The sequence below is a fragment of the Nestor notabilis genome, unplaced genomic scaffold (assembly GCF_000696875.1).
Source record: "Nestor notabilis isolate BGI_N333 unplaced genomic scaffold, ASM69687v1 scaffold12080, whole genome shotgun sequence".
In the NCBI taxonomy this organism is placed as follows: Eukaryota; Metazoa; Chordata; class Aves; order Psittaciformes; family Psittacidae; genus Nestor; species Nestor notabilis.
The window spans coordinates 9,767-24,962 of record NW_009911678.1 but is presented as its reverse complement, the minus strand read 5'-3'; the positions used below and the strand labels follow the sequence as shown (position 1 = coordinate 24,962).

Genomic DNA, 15,196 nt, shown 5'->3' with positions numbered 1-15,196 from the left:
GCATGGAACAAACTCAAAAATTTTAAAATCTCCCCTTATCATGGCTGCTGAATTGCACCAGAACATGAGATGGCTTTGAACTCAGGTAAATAGTGATGGCTTAAAAAAATAGCCTCTTGAAAAATAATGGCTGAATCGTCCTGTAACTGCTTTGAAAACTGATTAACTTTTTTGATGAGCAATTCTATGACATTCTCCTGGCTCCTGTAAATTAATCACCTGAGTAATAGTTTGCATGACTGTAGCCCAAGGAGCAGTTTGCCACACTCTTCACCCAGGCAAGACTCCAGGAAGTTCATGTGGAGTTTGCCTGATAATAACTGCTGGTTTTATTGCTTGATGGATGTCAATCTAAAAATAAAAATTGCTACCTTTAAATCGAAAACGTTGTTGTGATTCTGGGCCTTAATCTGTTGATTTTTAAAATGGATTTCTTTTTTCTGTTGTTCATTTTGTTGCTTTAAAAAGTGAATGATGGAGCAGCACCTTCTTATAAAACCTGGAAGAGTATTTTATAGCACATGCAAGTGGCTTGCATGCCGTGAAGCAGAATATTTCTTTTTCTCTGCCATCCAATATGTCTTTTTTTTTTTTAAATTTTTTTAAATTAGGTCAATAATGTGTCTATTTTTTATCTTAAGGAAAAAAAAACCCCAAAAAACAACTGTCTAAAGAATTAAAGAATTCAGGGTCTGATTGTACAAGAATCACTGTTTGGAGAAAGTATTGATTTTATGATGGAGAAAGAGATCTTGTTCTTAAGCTCTGCTTTTATTGTGGAGTCAGAAATCTTACAGGTTTGTGTATTATCATATTGCTCTAAGGGATAAAACCACTCTTGAGCAGATCAGTACCAAATTTGTACAACTAACCCCCTTAGTGTAAATTTTAAAAATCTAATTCCTAAGAATAAAAGGCAGAAGGGTAAGTTCTTTTCTGGCTTAATCTGATTCACCTGAGTACTTACTTGTGCCAGCACAGGCTTAGAGTGCATTGTAGAGTGAAAAGGAATAATGCAACTTATTCTATAGCAGTGCAAATCTAGGGTAACTCCTGTATCCAATATTCTCCCTCAAAAGTAGCGTGAGAAAAGTCAAACCAAACACACTGAAGATGACGTGCAGAATTTGAAACAAAATGAGACACATATGGGGAGGAAATTGCATTATAATCATTTGATTACGTATTTCGAACAGATTTCTGGGGCCCGTGGCATAACCATAAAGGACATGGATTTGGTAATGTAACTTTAGTGATATTAGTGTAAATGTAGAGTTGCTGAGGTGATATCATGTTAGCTCCATTAATTCTGTAAAATCTTGCTGATACTTATTTTTTTTCCCTCAGCCTATTTTAAGTGCGTGATTAAGAATTTTGTAAACTGAGCTTTTATGCAATAGATCATTCATAACAGCAATTACTCATCAAGAATATTCTCAGCTGAACAATTTGATACAACAGGTCAGATTCAGATTTCCTAGTGATGTGCTCCTCATGAAGTTGCCTTGAATCACAGTAGGGTTAACCAGAAGCAGAAGCCTTATGTTTTTCAAGATGTAACCCAGGAAACGTAATTCCGATGGCAATTTTAACCTCTGTTAAGGCTGCCCAGATTCAGAGCTTTGAATTAGAACCATTCATGATGCAGGGTTCAGATATTCAGTTCCAAATCTTCCCTCCATGAAAGACAACAGAAGTTATTAGACAGAAGAAGGTAAATAACAAAGCCACCTACCAATGATACAGGTGGGGGGAAAAAATTCTCTTTACACCCACAGCACTGCTGAGAATTACACTGGTACCTATCAGCTGGAAGTCAAAGCCACAAAGCTGCATCACCTGGGAGAAGATATTAGCTGGGGGATTGGTGAAATCTGAGCAGGAGGGGCAACAAGTATATAGAGAGGTGCTGAGGGGGTAGGTACCTTCTGATCACAGGGACCTTGTGGAAAGGAGCAGGTGTGGTCGATTTCAGGGAGGGAGTGGATGTGAGAGCTCTTCAGTGGGAGCTACCTCGCAGCACAGCATTGGTTTTCCTTTCGTGGCAAGTTTCAGAAGGGCTCAAGCATGTGCATCTCTTGGATTGTATTAGCCTTCTGCTGCCTGGGACAGCTATGTGCAGGTAAGAGGCATCTATCTGCAGTCTCTTCTCCTTTTTTGTTGCTCCTTTCTTTGTATCGCTCCCCTTTCTGTTTCTTTTATGTTGTTGGTTTGGTTTTGTTTGGTTTTGTCTTGGGTGTCAACTCCCTGCTCTAGGACCTGTGTTGGGAGGGGAGTCTAAGGCTTCAAACATTTACTTGGCTGGAAGATTGCTGAAGTGTCTCTACTGTACATAGGCTGGGAAGGAGGAGGAGTTGCTGAGTCTTTCTCCTTATTTTTAGTTAATCTTTCTTCAGAGACTGGAGATAGGATGAACTCGTGTGGGGAGGGAGGAAGTGTCTGACATAAACCTTATTAATACTGCTTTTTCCTTCCAGTGCCTCACCCAGGCATTTTTTCATTTCTGTAAGACTTTGCTCAATCTCTCATTCTGTATGTTTACAAGTCTGGTCTTAAAAATCTTATTAAGACTCCTTTTTGCTAAAGGATTTGAGAACTGACTGTACAGCTTCTGGTGCTGCCATTGGAGGTGGGGGTCTGTACATCGGACCCTGAAGGCAGAGGTTCAAGTTTCCCCTATAATGAGGTTTTGCCTCTGTCCTTCTGATGTGTATGCTTGAGAAGCAACATTTCTTATCTCCCTCCCTAAATCCTTGGGTTCCCTATTTTGCATTAAAGTAAAACCCCCAACTCTCAAACTTTCACAGGTCAGGTAAGCTGTTTCCTGCTCGGCTGCAGTTCACGCCCCCCTTTTATGCTTGAATGTAGTTTGTTAGCACTGCTAGATCCTCCCTTTTGAGTTAGAGCTTGCCGGGTGAGAGGAGAAAGACTTTTTCATGTGCTTTTTTGGATAACTTTCTCTTCTAGACCAAAGCCTGAAGCCTCAGATTGCAGCCTCCCGGCTTGTTGCAAACAATCGTACACTTACTACAGTTACTCTAGAAAAACCTTTCTGTATGTTTGATGGCTCTCTGCGTCCAAATAAATCTTATGCCATCTACTTATATGCAATGAAGGAATTGGGTGAGTATCCAGTGCTATGCCCCTCTTTAAGATAACTACATAATGTGGCCATTGAGTGCAGTTCCCCACAGTTTGATGGGAGTGGATCTGAATGGGGGAAAGAGAAAAATCTATCCTGTAAGCTATGTACAAGGTAAGCCTCTGGTCTGAGTTTTCTCTAAAGTGTTAATAGAAATAACTAGTATTTCAATGGGGCTGATTAATGATAGCAAATATAAGTACTGTGCTAGCTGACTCCCAGTAGGTGTGGAGCAGAACTATTAGCTACAGATGTTTGTCCAAATCTTGCTAATGAAACCAAGTGGTCCACAGTCCAATACCTTATCTTTGTCTGAACACAAATGTCTTGTATAAAAGCTTGAATTCCCCTAAGTAAACCTGCTGAGAGAAAGCGGGTAACTGCTGCTGTTTATTTCATAGTTATGGTAGCCAGCCCTTGCAATGACTTCATTCTTTTTTTTGTAGACAAAGGCAAGCCATGGGAGACTTGTGGTCAAAGATGTCTGGCCCATGGGTTCGGTCATTAAACGAATTTCACAACTGCTTGGCAATGAAATGTTGCTGGCAGTGACCAAGAGCTGCCTTCTCTGCTCCCTGCTGTTCTGGCAGACTGTTTTGAACACTGGCTAGAGCTCGCTCCTCCATAAGCTGATAGAAATAAATTACTTCCTGATATCGCACCTTCTCCCCTGTAAGCTGTATGCAGTCTCCTTTGCTGAGAGGCACAAAGAAGAGATCTTGGGGGGAGAGGGGAAGGGGTGGTAGTGAAAATTGGCCAGCAGACAGAACAGTCTTAAAAACTTCCACTGCTGATTGTCGCCCTTATGCACAAGTGGAAGGATGTGGCTGTGGACAGATAGAAGCTGTAACCAGAGACACCATCCCATATAGCTAACATGGACAACTGTGAATGCATGGCCACCTGAGACATATCCCATGACTGAAATGCGCATAAATCTAAACCAGACTGTAAGTGCATTATAATCATGTAAAAGGCTACATGGATGAGTGAATCTCAGCAAAAAGGGTTATATATGGAGAAATCTCTTTTGCTGCTTTTAAGGCAAGCAGATGCAAACTTGTTACTTGCCAGGCTGGGGGGAATTTTGTTTGGATTTGTCTCTGGTCTGCAGAGAAAGGCACTGGCTCAGCTTTGGATGCCTTCTGGAGCAGGGAGAAGTAAGATTTAAGAGAAATTAACTTCTTAACATCTTATGTTCAGCTCTACTGGTATGGAAATGTGTCAGCATACTACAAAGCTGAGGGTCTAGCAAATTTCTGAAGAAGTTAATACAACTTTTAGCTCTATTCTTCTTAATGTTACTATTGGACTTAACCTACCTAGTAAAGTTTAAAAAAAACAACCAAAACCCAACAACAGCAACAAACCCCAAACTCGCTTCTCACCAGAGCCAGGCTAAGACTTACTGAAGTGGAGACTGGGTGAGCAGGAAGACCCAGCTGTGAGAAGTATAGTAACTTGGGGAAGCAAGCCTAAGAATAGAGCATGTTTTAGTATTTGCTTTCATGCAATCGGCTTCTATTGAAAAGAAGGGTTTCAGAGCTCAGCTAACTTGAGCTCTGATTCTTAAGATGTATTTCTAACCTGTGCTAGAAACTTTTCCCTTTTAACAGGTTTAAATTTGCATTGGGTCATAGCTAAAAGCTTCTCATGACCATCAGTTGCAAGAACTCGCCTCCAGGAGCACAGCAGAATACTTCTACGTAGGAGCAGTTCCCAATGTACCACAGCTTTGGAAAACCTGGCATTTCTTTGCTGCTGACAGCACTGAACAGCTTGAGGGGGCTCCCCCCAGAAAATTTAACCTGCAGTTGCAGAACTTGGGAGCATCTCTTGGGACTTGGCCCTTGGCTTTGCAGCAGGAAAGCTTTGTGAGCTTCAACTGAGCTTCCAAACTATGCTGTAGGGCTGGGTGCAGATTCATATTTTGTTTGAAGCTGTGAGGACTTTCACACTTTCTAAGGCATGCTGTCTGGAAGCAGTGACATGCCCAACTGGCCAGAAATGTAGATACTGTGTCTGTTTATGCAGCCCCTACACACTGGGCTGTATACTGTGTGATTCTGGGAGATGCAGGTGCTGCATGACCAGAGGTCTATGGGTTTCTGCTCCAGGAGACAGGAGAGTTGTGACTGTGTAGGAACTCTGCCCTGGCTATAGTGTCAAATCTGAAACGGCATGACTTAGTGGATGTTTACTGGAGCCAGGGTGTGGCCTTTGCCACCCTCTTCCCTACTCCATCAGATTCCTCTTGGAAAAGAGGAATTTTGGGAGGGTGCCTACTAAAAAGGATGGCTTTGAGATATGCTGTGGATCCTTCCCAGCTTCTGAGAGACAAGTGTAAAGAGCTTCAGCAACAAAAAAGGAGGAAGGGGTAGGATCCCTACACAGCAGATTTTTGGTTTCCCTTTTGAGAGTTTCAGGGTAGAAGTGCAAGTTTTCAAGGAAATACAGGGTGCATAGGAAGGGTTGAACTAGTTCTAACAGCCTTGTTAAAATGCCTCTCTCTTGTAGCAAGTGCTGTCAGCTCCCTGGTGACCAACAATAGCAGCAAACCACTTGACAGCACCTTCCAACAAACAAATGGGGGGCAGCTTGGACCTTACAAGGCTGCCTTGTTCAATGTACCCAATTGTGCATCGCCTCCCAGACTTGCCGATGTAGGAGACATCAACAAAGTTTCTGATCTCCTGAAACAATACCTCTTCAGAGTCGGGGATGATGGGACTTGTTTGTACGACCCAAACTTCCTAGGTGTCTGTAACCCACCTCTTGCACCAGACACAACATACAGGTATAATGCTTATTTCTTACAAGGTGATTACTGCTCTTAAAACATAGTAGGACTCAACATTGAGTCTGTAATGTTCACTTGTGACAGGATGATGTGAATTACCAGTCTCTAATTGAAATGCTCCGTTGCGAAGGTAGTTATGAAGATGGCTTGGCTTTGGTCTATCACCCTGCAAGTGGTTTGCAGTGGTGCCCTAGCAGTGGTGAGCTCTATCAGGTTAAATTCATAGATCAGTAGGAAAATCCACGTGTGAATTGCTGGATCTGTACCTGTGTTGGAGTAGATAATCCAGTGACAGCCTCTCATTAGAAACTGCTGGTAGAAAAGGATTTTGACTAGAAAATGATGTTGAGATTATACACCATGTATTTAATGTTAAATAATTCTGCCAAATTGCAGACACTGACCTGGCTCTACTTGCTTTGTTTTGATGGCTCCCTGGAGAGCCAAAGTCCTCCTTGGCTTCCAGCTCCAGGAAGCCCTAATATTCCAGGAGACTTCACAGTGAGGCCAGGTGGCTTGCAGGCTGGTCTGACCCCGTTGTCTGAGGAAGCTGGCCACCTGGGGAATGTGGGCACTGTGACAGCTCTTACACAAAACTTTTGTTTTGCTGTTGCCATCTACTTAAAAGCCATTGTAAAAATAGCAGTCCCATGGAGCCACATCTTCTGTGGAGACCTAATATGCTTCCCAAACAAAATACTATGGGCTCTCAGTTTTGCAAAAAACGTCTTGCCTCTGCTGTCTCTTCAGGACATTTTTGAATTGAAACTTAATTTCTTTGCCAAAACAGTGTTGGCCTGTCTCTTCAAGTCTCTCCTCTACCAGGGAAAGTGCCAAAGATCTCTATTATTGGACAAAATCTTTGACTTCCATATGGAAATCAAAACCACTTGTCCTATATAATAAAGGTCCTCACAACAGGGAATAGCGAGCTGGGAGAAACTGTTGTTGGAAAGCTATCATCTGCCAAGGCTCACAGGAATTAAGTGCAAACCGTGCATGACATGGCACAGAATGCTCTTCCATGATTAATTCTTTTTGTTCTTTATGAGTTCTCTGGAAATACTCTGTTACCTTTGACAGTCTCCATCTAATGCTTTGACAAATCCTGAAGTCTAACCAGCTAATGCATTAGCTTAAAAATGCCAGTAAGGAAGCTCAAATTGCAAATACCTAATGTAACACTTTCTCCTCACAGGTTTAAATACTTGTTGCTAGACAGCACCGAAGGTATTGTGAAAGACCAAACTCTCTGGTCTGACCCAATCAAAACCAGAAGAGGTAAGTCTTTGGCTTTGCTCAGGTCTCCAGAGTAGCTGTGTTGCCTTAGGACGCTTGGTCTATGAGCAACACCCAGCCTTTCCTACAGTTTGAACAATTTTGTCACTTTCAGTATTGGAGTGGGAGATTTAAATGTGGAATAATTTACTGCTTTCATGTACTTCAAAACAATTCTTTTAATAAAGTCTGTACATGCGGTTTCAGACTTGATGCATGTTGTCATATCTGGTGCTGTGGACATTTCTCAGTAATACAGATATTTGTCATACTGGCTAACCTGCTGAGAAAAGCTTATGAACTCTAAATGCTGACACTGACTCTTAACCTGTTACTCATAAATCATCTAAGACTTCAGGTATAGACATAATCAGTTAGCCTCTCCTAAATCACCAGCTTTCTCCTATTTGGTAGTGATGTTCATGGTCAGAAATAGATCATAGCAACATTATTTCCATGCTGTTCCAGTTAAACTTCCCTTGAAAATTGATACCTGGCCTGGTCGAAGGAGTGGAGATATGATTGTCATTACATCGATCCTAAGTGTTCTTATGTTCCTTCTGCTTGCTGGCTTTCTTGCTTCTGTGTCCTCTGTTGTCATGTAAGTACTGTTCCATCTTACAACTTCCAGTAAGAACACCTAAATTCTGTTGTCAGCCTTCTTCCCTAAGTCTCCAAGCCACTGTTGCTGGTCTTGTTTGAGATGAGGTCAGATGACGTCCTCCAAATTTTGAAGCTGGTAACAGGAAAAGGCTACTTTATCGTAATCTTCCTTAAGATCAGCAGCTCTTGTAATTGTTATACAGCCTTATGCTTACTAGCTGCCAGACTTTACTGTTGGTTTTCTGTTATTTTTTTTCCCAGTAGTCCTTAATAGAGTTTCACATACTTAAAGCCTGTACATTCTTTCTTACATATTGCAGCTTTCCATCCTGTCAGGAGTTTGGAAACTGCCTTAAGGAGTGCAGGCATTTGTAAAGATTACATAATGTCCTAATTAATGCCTTGATTGTAAGTTATTTGCCTCATCTCCAGGAGAAGTAAGTTATCCCTTTCATCTAATAAGCAAGGCTATGCTGGAGCTGTCTAACCCAACTAGTCTACGCATGTTCTCTAGTCCTACACCTAAACTGAATTTTTGGAAGGAATGAAATAAATTTTAGAAATGGTGGGTACCACAGCTGCTAACACTCACTTATTTCATTGACTCGGAAGTGATGAGAGTGCTCTGTATTCAGCCAGCGCTGCCAGGCTCTCCTGGATTAAAGGTGTGGAAAGCAAAACCTGCATTGAAAATTATTAAAAAAAAAAAAAAAACAACAAAAAACCAAACCAAAAACTATGGGCCTCTCTGATCCTAAATTATTTCGGTAGCAATCAGCCTTTGAAAAGTGTTGTGACAGGAGGCTCTGCGCAGTCTCTACTGGCACTTAATAAAGCCTTTTGCTTGCCCAGCAGGAGATCAGAAGATTCTTCTGCAGAGACAAGGAAAATGTCTCAGACTATTCAACAAAGTGAACCAAGACCACAGTTAAGCTCTGAGTGAACAACCTGATTCAAGTCAAAGGTGGATTTGCCACTGAATTGCTACAGGTGTTAGACCTATGGGACTGTCTCTTCTACTCAACACTGGTTCAAATCAAGCTACAGAGCGCAACCAGACAATGGAAGATAAATGGCATAGATGAAATAAGGGCAGATCTTTTTGAAGTCTTACAGTACATGATAGTTTGTCTTGTCCCAATGAGATTTAATTTGGCTAATTGCCTTGTATAGCACATATCAAATGCCTAGACTGAGAAAAGAATCTTCGTGAGATCCTTCAACATCAGTAATGTGATCAGAGGCTGTCTAGTAAGTATGTCTCGTGTAGAGCAAGCATTACTGCAGACCTCTCATCTGGTAATCAGGTGCTGTTGCCATTTACATTTCAACCTTTCGCTATGGTAACTGATAAGGAATATAAAACCCAGGCTGCTTTAGAAAAAAATGTTCTTAAAGAAAACTTGGGATTAAGGATTAGTCAGTGGGGAGCTACTACTGCATCCTCAGGATTTTAGCGATTATTTGTGTCACTAGAGTTCCCTTTTTGTCTCTCCTTCCCTAAAAGAAAAAAAGCAAATTATATTATGTATGTAACAGAGGACTCTAACTCCTTGCTCTGATCCAGTGTAAAACCAGGCTATCTAACAGTAAGATCAATAATATTAATAAAGCCAAGTAAGTATCATTTCAGCTGTAGACAGTCTATACATTACATTGGATGCTGTAATTCTGTAACTGAAAAGTTCTCCATTTTTGTTTAAAGGAGTTGCTTGAGTCTGGGTGTCAGCATGTACAGCTATCATTTAAAATACAACAGTAGAATAATCCAATCTGTTTTCTGACAGTATCTATTAAGATATACACATCAAGCAGTTTGTCTCTCTCTCTCTCAAGATACAGCTGATTTTAGTCAGTTTAATCCTGCTAATGGGCCTGGTTAAATAGCTCGTATTTCTTCTTGTGCTTCTCATGTCTTTCATTTAAAAGATCTTCACTTTATTTCTTTATGGAAAAATTCAGAATGGATTATAGGGACTGTAGTAAGAAGACAAGGGGTAATAGGTTTAAACAGGGGAAGTTCAGGATAAATCTAAGGAAGAAGCTCTTTACTGTGAGGGTGGTGAGGCACTGGAGCAAGTTGCCTAAAGTGGTAAATGCTCCAACCCTGGCAGTGTTCAAGGTCAGGTTGGACAGAGCCTTGGGCAACATGGTCTAGTGCGACGTGTCCCTGCTCATGGCAGTGGGGTTGGAACTAGATGATCTTAAGGTCCTTTCAAACCCAAACCATTCTATGAGCCTATGATAGATTTGACTATATCCAAATTGCATGTTTATTTTGCAAGCAGTCAGATTTACACTGGAAAATGAAACAGCTCACAGCTCTTTCCTTGGCCTTGAGAACAAGCGACACAGCATGGCTCGCCTCCATGTGCTCAAACATTGTCTTCTCGAAACAGAGGGGCCTTGTCCATACTGCTGTTGGGAATTTAATCTCTTGAGTGTTCTATGTCTATTATGACTTGAAATATTTTGCCTGAGGCTACTTAAACTTTTCACATAACTGATTAGTTTTCACCTGGATAAGTTTTTACTGCTTGTAGATCTGATCTCAGTGATGAGAATTTATGTTGATCTTTTAACAGCTGCACTTGCACCTAAAAAGCTTCTGCTACGATCTCAAGGAGGAAAGATAAGTATTTTTTGCAAAAGAAAGCAACGTGGAAAATTGATACAGTGATGTTTGAGTGAATAAAACAGTAATATAGCGAGCCTCTCCAAAATTCTGTAACAACTTGCACATAACCTATTGCCTATAACTAAATAGTAATTATACTTAATAGTTGGTCAAGGAGTTGGCTAGCCCTCAGCTACAACTGACCATTCTCAATCCAGCTCCTCAATGGCCCATTGAGTTAAATGGGCCCTCACATGTTTAAGCACAAAGACTATTACTTTGGAGTTCTTCCAAAGCTTATTGAATTTATATAGAAAACATTCTCTATACATGCAGTGTACTTAAAATTACTCTTTCCAGTTTTTACCATTCAGAAAATGAACTTTTCCAACAGCTAGGAATTAGCTGAAGACAGTGATTTGTGAGTACCTTCATAAAGTGACAGTGGTATGTCAAAGTGTGTGACAACCCACAATAAGAAATAAAAACGAATTACGATAATAGAAATATAGTTGTAGTTCTCTGATAATCCATAGTGAGGAAAAAGATGCTCTTCCAGCCTATGCTGGGGAAAAATTGCTCTGTAGCACTCAGCAGAATGTGCTGACTGATTTAAAAGCAATAAATCCAGTGCAAATTTAGCTTACGCTTTTGTTGAAATAAAAAAAAAAAACAAATAGCCCACAAGCTATACATCTGAAATACATTAACAATGAGCTATTAGCAAAGTTGTCTCATATCTGCTGGTGCCATTACTTACAGTTTATTATTTCAGTACTCAAATTCTCACTAGGCATTCACATATTTGGTTGAAAAATGCATAACAATCTACTTGTTATGGTCTTGATAAATTATAACATTGGGCTTTCAAGAAATGTGAATTCCTTTTCCTTCTTCTCCCACTCCAGTTTTCTTCTTTCCCACCTACTCTGGCCATTACTTTCAGTGTCAAATAAACATGAATGATGTTCATAAGCTACAGATACATCTGAATTAAAATTGCAATAACACTGAATCTTGGTTTAAAGGAAGACTATTCTTTAATTAAATAAAAATAAAAATCAACTTATTTGCCTGTAAAGGTGAATTATGAGAGAAGCCAGAACCACATCATAAAATGTTTAATAAGAAATTTTTAGTACTTTCTATACGCTTTCCAAATTCAGACAGAACTGCTCAACACTTGAGAGTTACACCTACATTAGTTGGCTATAATTTTTTATTTTTAAAAAAATCCTCTGAAACTATATTTACAAGTAAAAGCCCTTGTGTGGACACAACTGCAATTTGACACTGTGGGTCACCCCAGTCGATACCTTAGGAAGTGTATTTGTTACGTGTGAGAGTCAGAGTATTTAGTAAAACAGTGATTAAAAAGCAGCTTTGACAAGCACTATATCCCAGTCAATAGCATCTGCTGTAGCAGAACACATGGTGAAGGCATGGGTGAAGAAGAAAATGGCTGTTATTACAAACCTTAGATGCAGCTATGTTTTTAAAACATAGTATAGTCATCACCTGAACTCTCCTACAATGCAGTCAAACCACAGGTGACTGGTCAGTGCTAGCCACCTATGACAAGTCTTGATACTGCCTTCCACCTAATGAAGAAAACCTGAAGATTAACCCTGGAGTACCCAGATAACTTATTTCCTTGGTGGTGAGGGCAGGGAAACCCATCCAAAGAGAAAAAGGTACATCTGGCACCCATAGTGGTGATCTGTAATCGAAGGAGTAGTGGTAGCTATGGAAGGCAAAGGTTAACTGCATATCACATGAAAACCATAGTCCACTCAGGTGCGTAAGTGTGCATTTTAGAGACGGGGGAGAGGAAGGTGAATTCTCTGTTTCTCAGACCTACCCAACATTCAGGTGTGGGAGATGCCAGTGCAGTGATCTGGACATGACAGACCCACGTAGGACCGTGGTGCCCTCACCAACAGGTGGACTCAGCACGTTGCCTGCTGGGGCCCTGCCCTGGGTGGTGTAACTGCCGACACAAAGCAGAGGTTTTGCAGTGCTGGTGATGAATATAGCAAGGCAGGAGCATCTTAGCAGTTCTCACTCTGCTTAAAACCTATGCCCGAGCTCTGCCACCCAATGGCTTAGTCGCCTAAATACTGCCACAGTTAGAATATGTGACCTTGGTGAAAAAAATTGCAAAGCTGATGAAGACAGAAGGCTTTCTGCCACAGATGGCAAACAGAAATAGGGCATAGCAAAGGAAAAATAAGGTAAGGCAATAAATTATTCTGGATAAGGAATGTATACGCAATAACATAAGGAAACCCTTTTTTTCCATGAGGGCGTCAAACACTGGGACAGGTGCCCAGAGAATTTGTGGATCCTCCATCCTTGGACATATTCAAAACCTGACTGGTCAAGACCGTGAACAGTCTGACATAGCTCTGCTTTGGATGGTGGACTAGATCTCCAGAGAACTCTTCCAACCCAAGTTTTATGATATTGCACTGTTTACGTACCCATATACACCAAGAACCAAGTGTGTTTTGCAATACAGAAATAAACTATTCACAAATGCCCAGTTGTACAGTAAAAAAATAAATACAGTATAGAGTACATAAACTATGCAGCAGAGTTGCCACAAATATGAACTATAATATGAAGTACATCCTTCACACGATTACTATCACAACACATGATAGGTTTTACTCCTCTGAAGACCATCTGACAGGTGACTCAGTTGTAGGGCATTATACCAAGCAATGCTTAAACTGTCCTAAAAGTCATAAAGCCTTTGCACAGAGTTCATCTCTAAAGGGAGTTATTTCTGCTTGAGTACACAGTTACAGTTCCTAGGAACTATTGAGCTACACAAGGCATCAAGAGTTGACCTACTTGTGTATATACTGTTCCCCTTATTTGCACTGTGCAAATAAGAGATCCTCTCTTGCAAAAACAAGAGCTCATTGTGCTATCTGTTCTGCAAACAGACAGCAAACCTGGCTCAGACTAGGCTAGCCCAGTGCAGCTTTGGTGCCACAGAATCTGTTCCATACAACAGTGGAAAGCTAGAGAACCCATACCTGGAAAAGACTGATTTTTGCCAACTGCTGTACTTTTATACACCAGGTTATTAGCACGGAATTAAGTATCATAAAAGGAACACAGGATTCCACTTATATCATTCAAGATGCTTCATCCCAGGATGAAAAAGATATGTGCTTAAAAGTAAACATTTATATCATACATTTAATTACTTCAAACCCATATATTCCTTTTTCAATTCCTCCGCTGTGTTTGAAACCTGGGGTATTGCATATTCCTGGCACATTCCCAATGTTATGCACCATTTTCTAAGAAATGGGATATTAGCATCATTATTTCCACCTACACTGAGCACTGAATCATCTGTAGCAGAACCAGTGTATATTGTTTCAGTTACAATGCCCCCTGGGCACCCATCCCACAAGTCCTGGATTTCTGCCTAGAGAAAGAGCACTGGGTTCTGGGAGAAATTTAAAGCCACTTCCGAGCTGCTGGAAAACAGACAACCCAGTAAAATCTATAAATGCATTTAGTTAACAAGATAAAACTCCAGGAGACATTTACAATTTTTTTACTGTTGGTGTTCTAGTTTGACTTGGTAAGTTATATCTTGCATTAGCTTCACGCACTACCTATATGTATTTTCAGTACATTCTATGTATTATTATTGATCCTCTGAAAATGGGAGTCAGGTAGAATATCTCACTGTTTCTTTCTGGCTGAAGTTTCTTCACAAGTAACCTGCACTTTCTAACATGTCTCTATTCTATGTGCTATCTTTTTTATAATAGCACTGCCCATAACATGCATGGTTAAGTTTTCACACCACTTTCTATTAAGGAAACCTGGTCTTGGATACTTTATGATCTTCCCCACATCCAACCATTCTGGCAGGCATTTTGCAATAGACTAAAAAAACCTCCAGGAAATAGACTTAAACGCACATTCCAAGATCAAGGCTAAAGAAAATAGTTTGGTTTGTCCCATTTGTTTCTTCCTTGAGTGCCTGTGCTGGAGGAGCTTGAAATTTCATGTTAGTGAGGAAGTGAGGAGTAAAGACATAGCATATGCGCAAAGCAGAAATTACCTCAGGTTGTTCTCCTCAGAAAAGCAAACCATAACAAGCTAAACCATATTTAAATATATTTCTATGTGGGGAAGGCTAAGCAAGACCCAGCAATCTCCCAGCCCATCATCCAACTCTGCTCTCACCTTTCAAGTGCCCCCTCTCTAAAATGGGGGAAGAAGAGCCAGCTGGAGACACCAGAGCGGCACTGTGGCTGTCACATATAGCGCTGGGCACAATAAATCCAGCAGCCCAGAGACTGAAGGCAAGGCAGCTCCTCTACGTAGGCCTCATGCCTGGCTGCTGCATGACCAGCTTCCACTTGACAGTCATGGGGGCTGGGGAAGCTGTTTTTCAGCACTATTTCATGTGCTGAACATGCAGACACCTCTTGGAGAGGTGGAGGTGAAGCAGAGCTCAGGGGAGGCTGGTGGCATGACAGGGACCCTGATTCCTCTTTCCAGGATGGCGGTGCTGTGGCTGCACAGGGGCAAGATGGCTCCTGGCATCAGGCTGGGGTGTAGGTGCTGGTTCTCAGGCAGATGAGGACAGAAACAGCGAGGGGGCTAATCTCGTAAAATACAGCTTTCCTCCATTAAGAAAACAACACTCCCAGCTGCTTGCAGCTCTCCAGCTTGCTGGGGCATCTGAGCCCATCCTGACAGAAGGGTTGAGTCTTCC

General features: G+C 41.1%; 1 protein-coding gene across 1 annotated transcript; it reads left to right on the top strand.

Annotated features, from left to right (window-relative positions):
* Positions 1 to 2,067: 2,067 nt before the first annotated feature.
* On the top strand, positions 2,068 to 8,755 carry UPK3A (uroplakin 3A). Its single transcript, XM_010015959.1, has 5 exons — positions 2,068 to 2,122; positions 2,968 to 3,123; positions 5,660 to 5,939; positions 7,141 to 7,223; positions 8,679 to 8,755. Exons 1-5 carry the CDS (start codon positions 2,068 to 2,070, stop codon positions 8,753 to 8,755), a joined length of 651 nt encoding a protein of 216 aa, XP_010014261.1.
* The last annotated feature ends 6,441 nt before the right edge of the window (positions 8,756 to 15,196 follow it).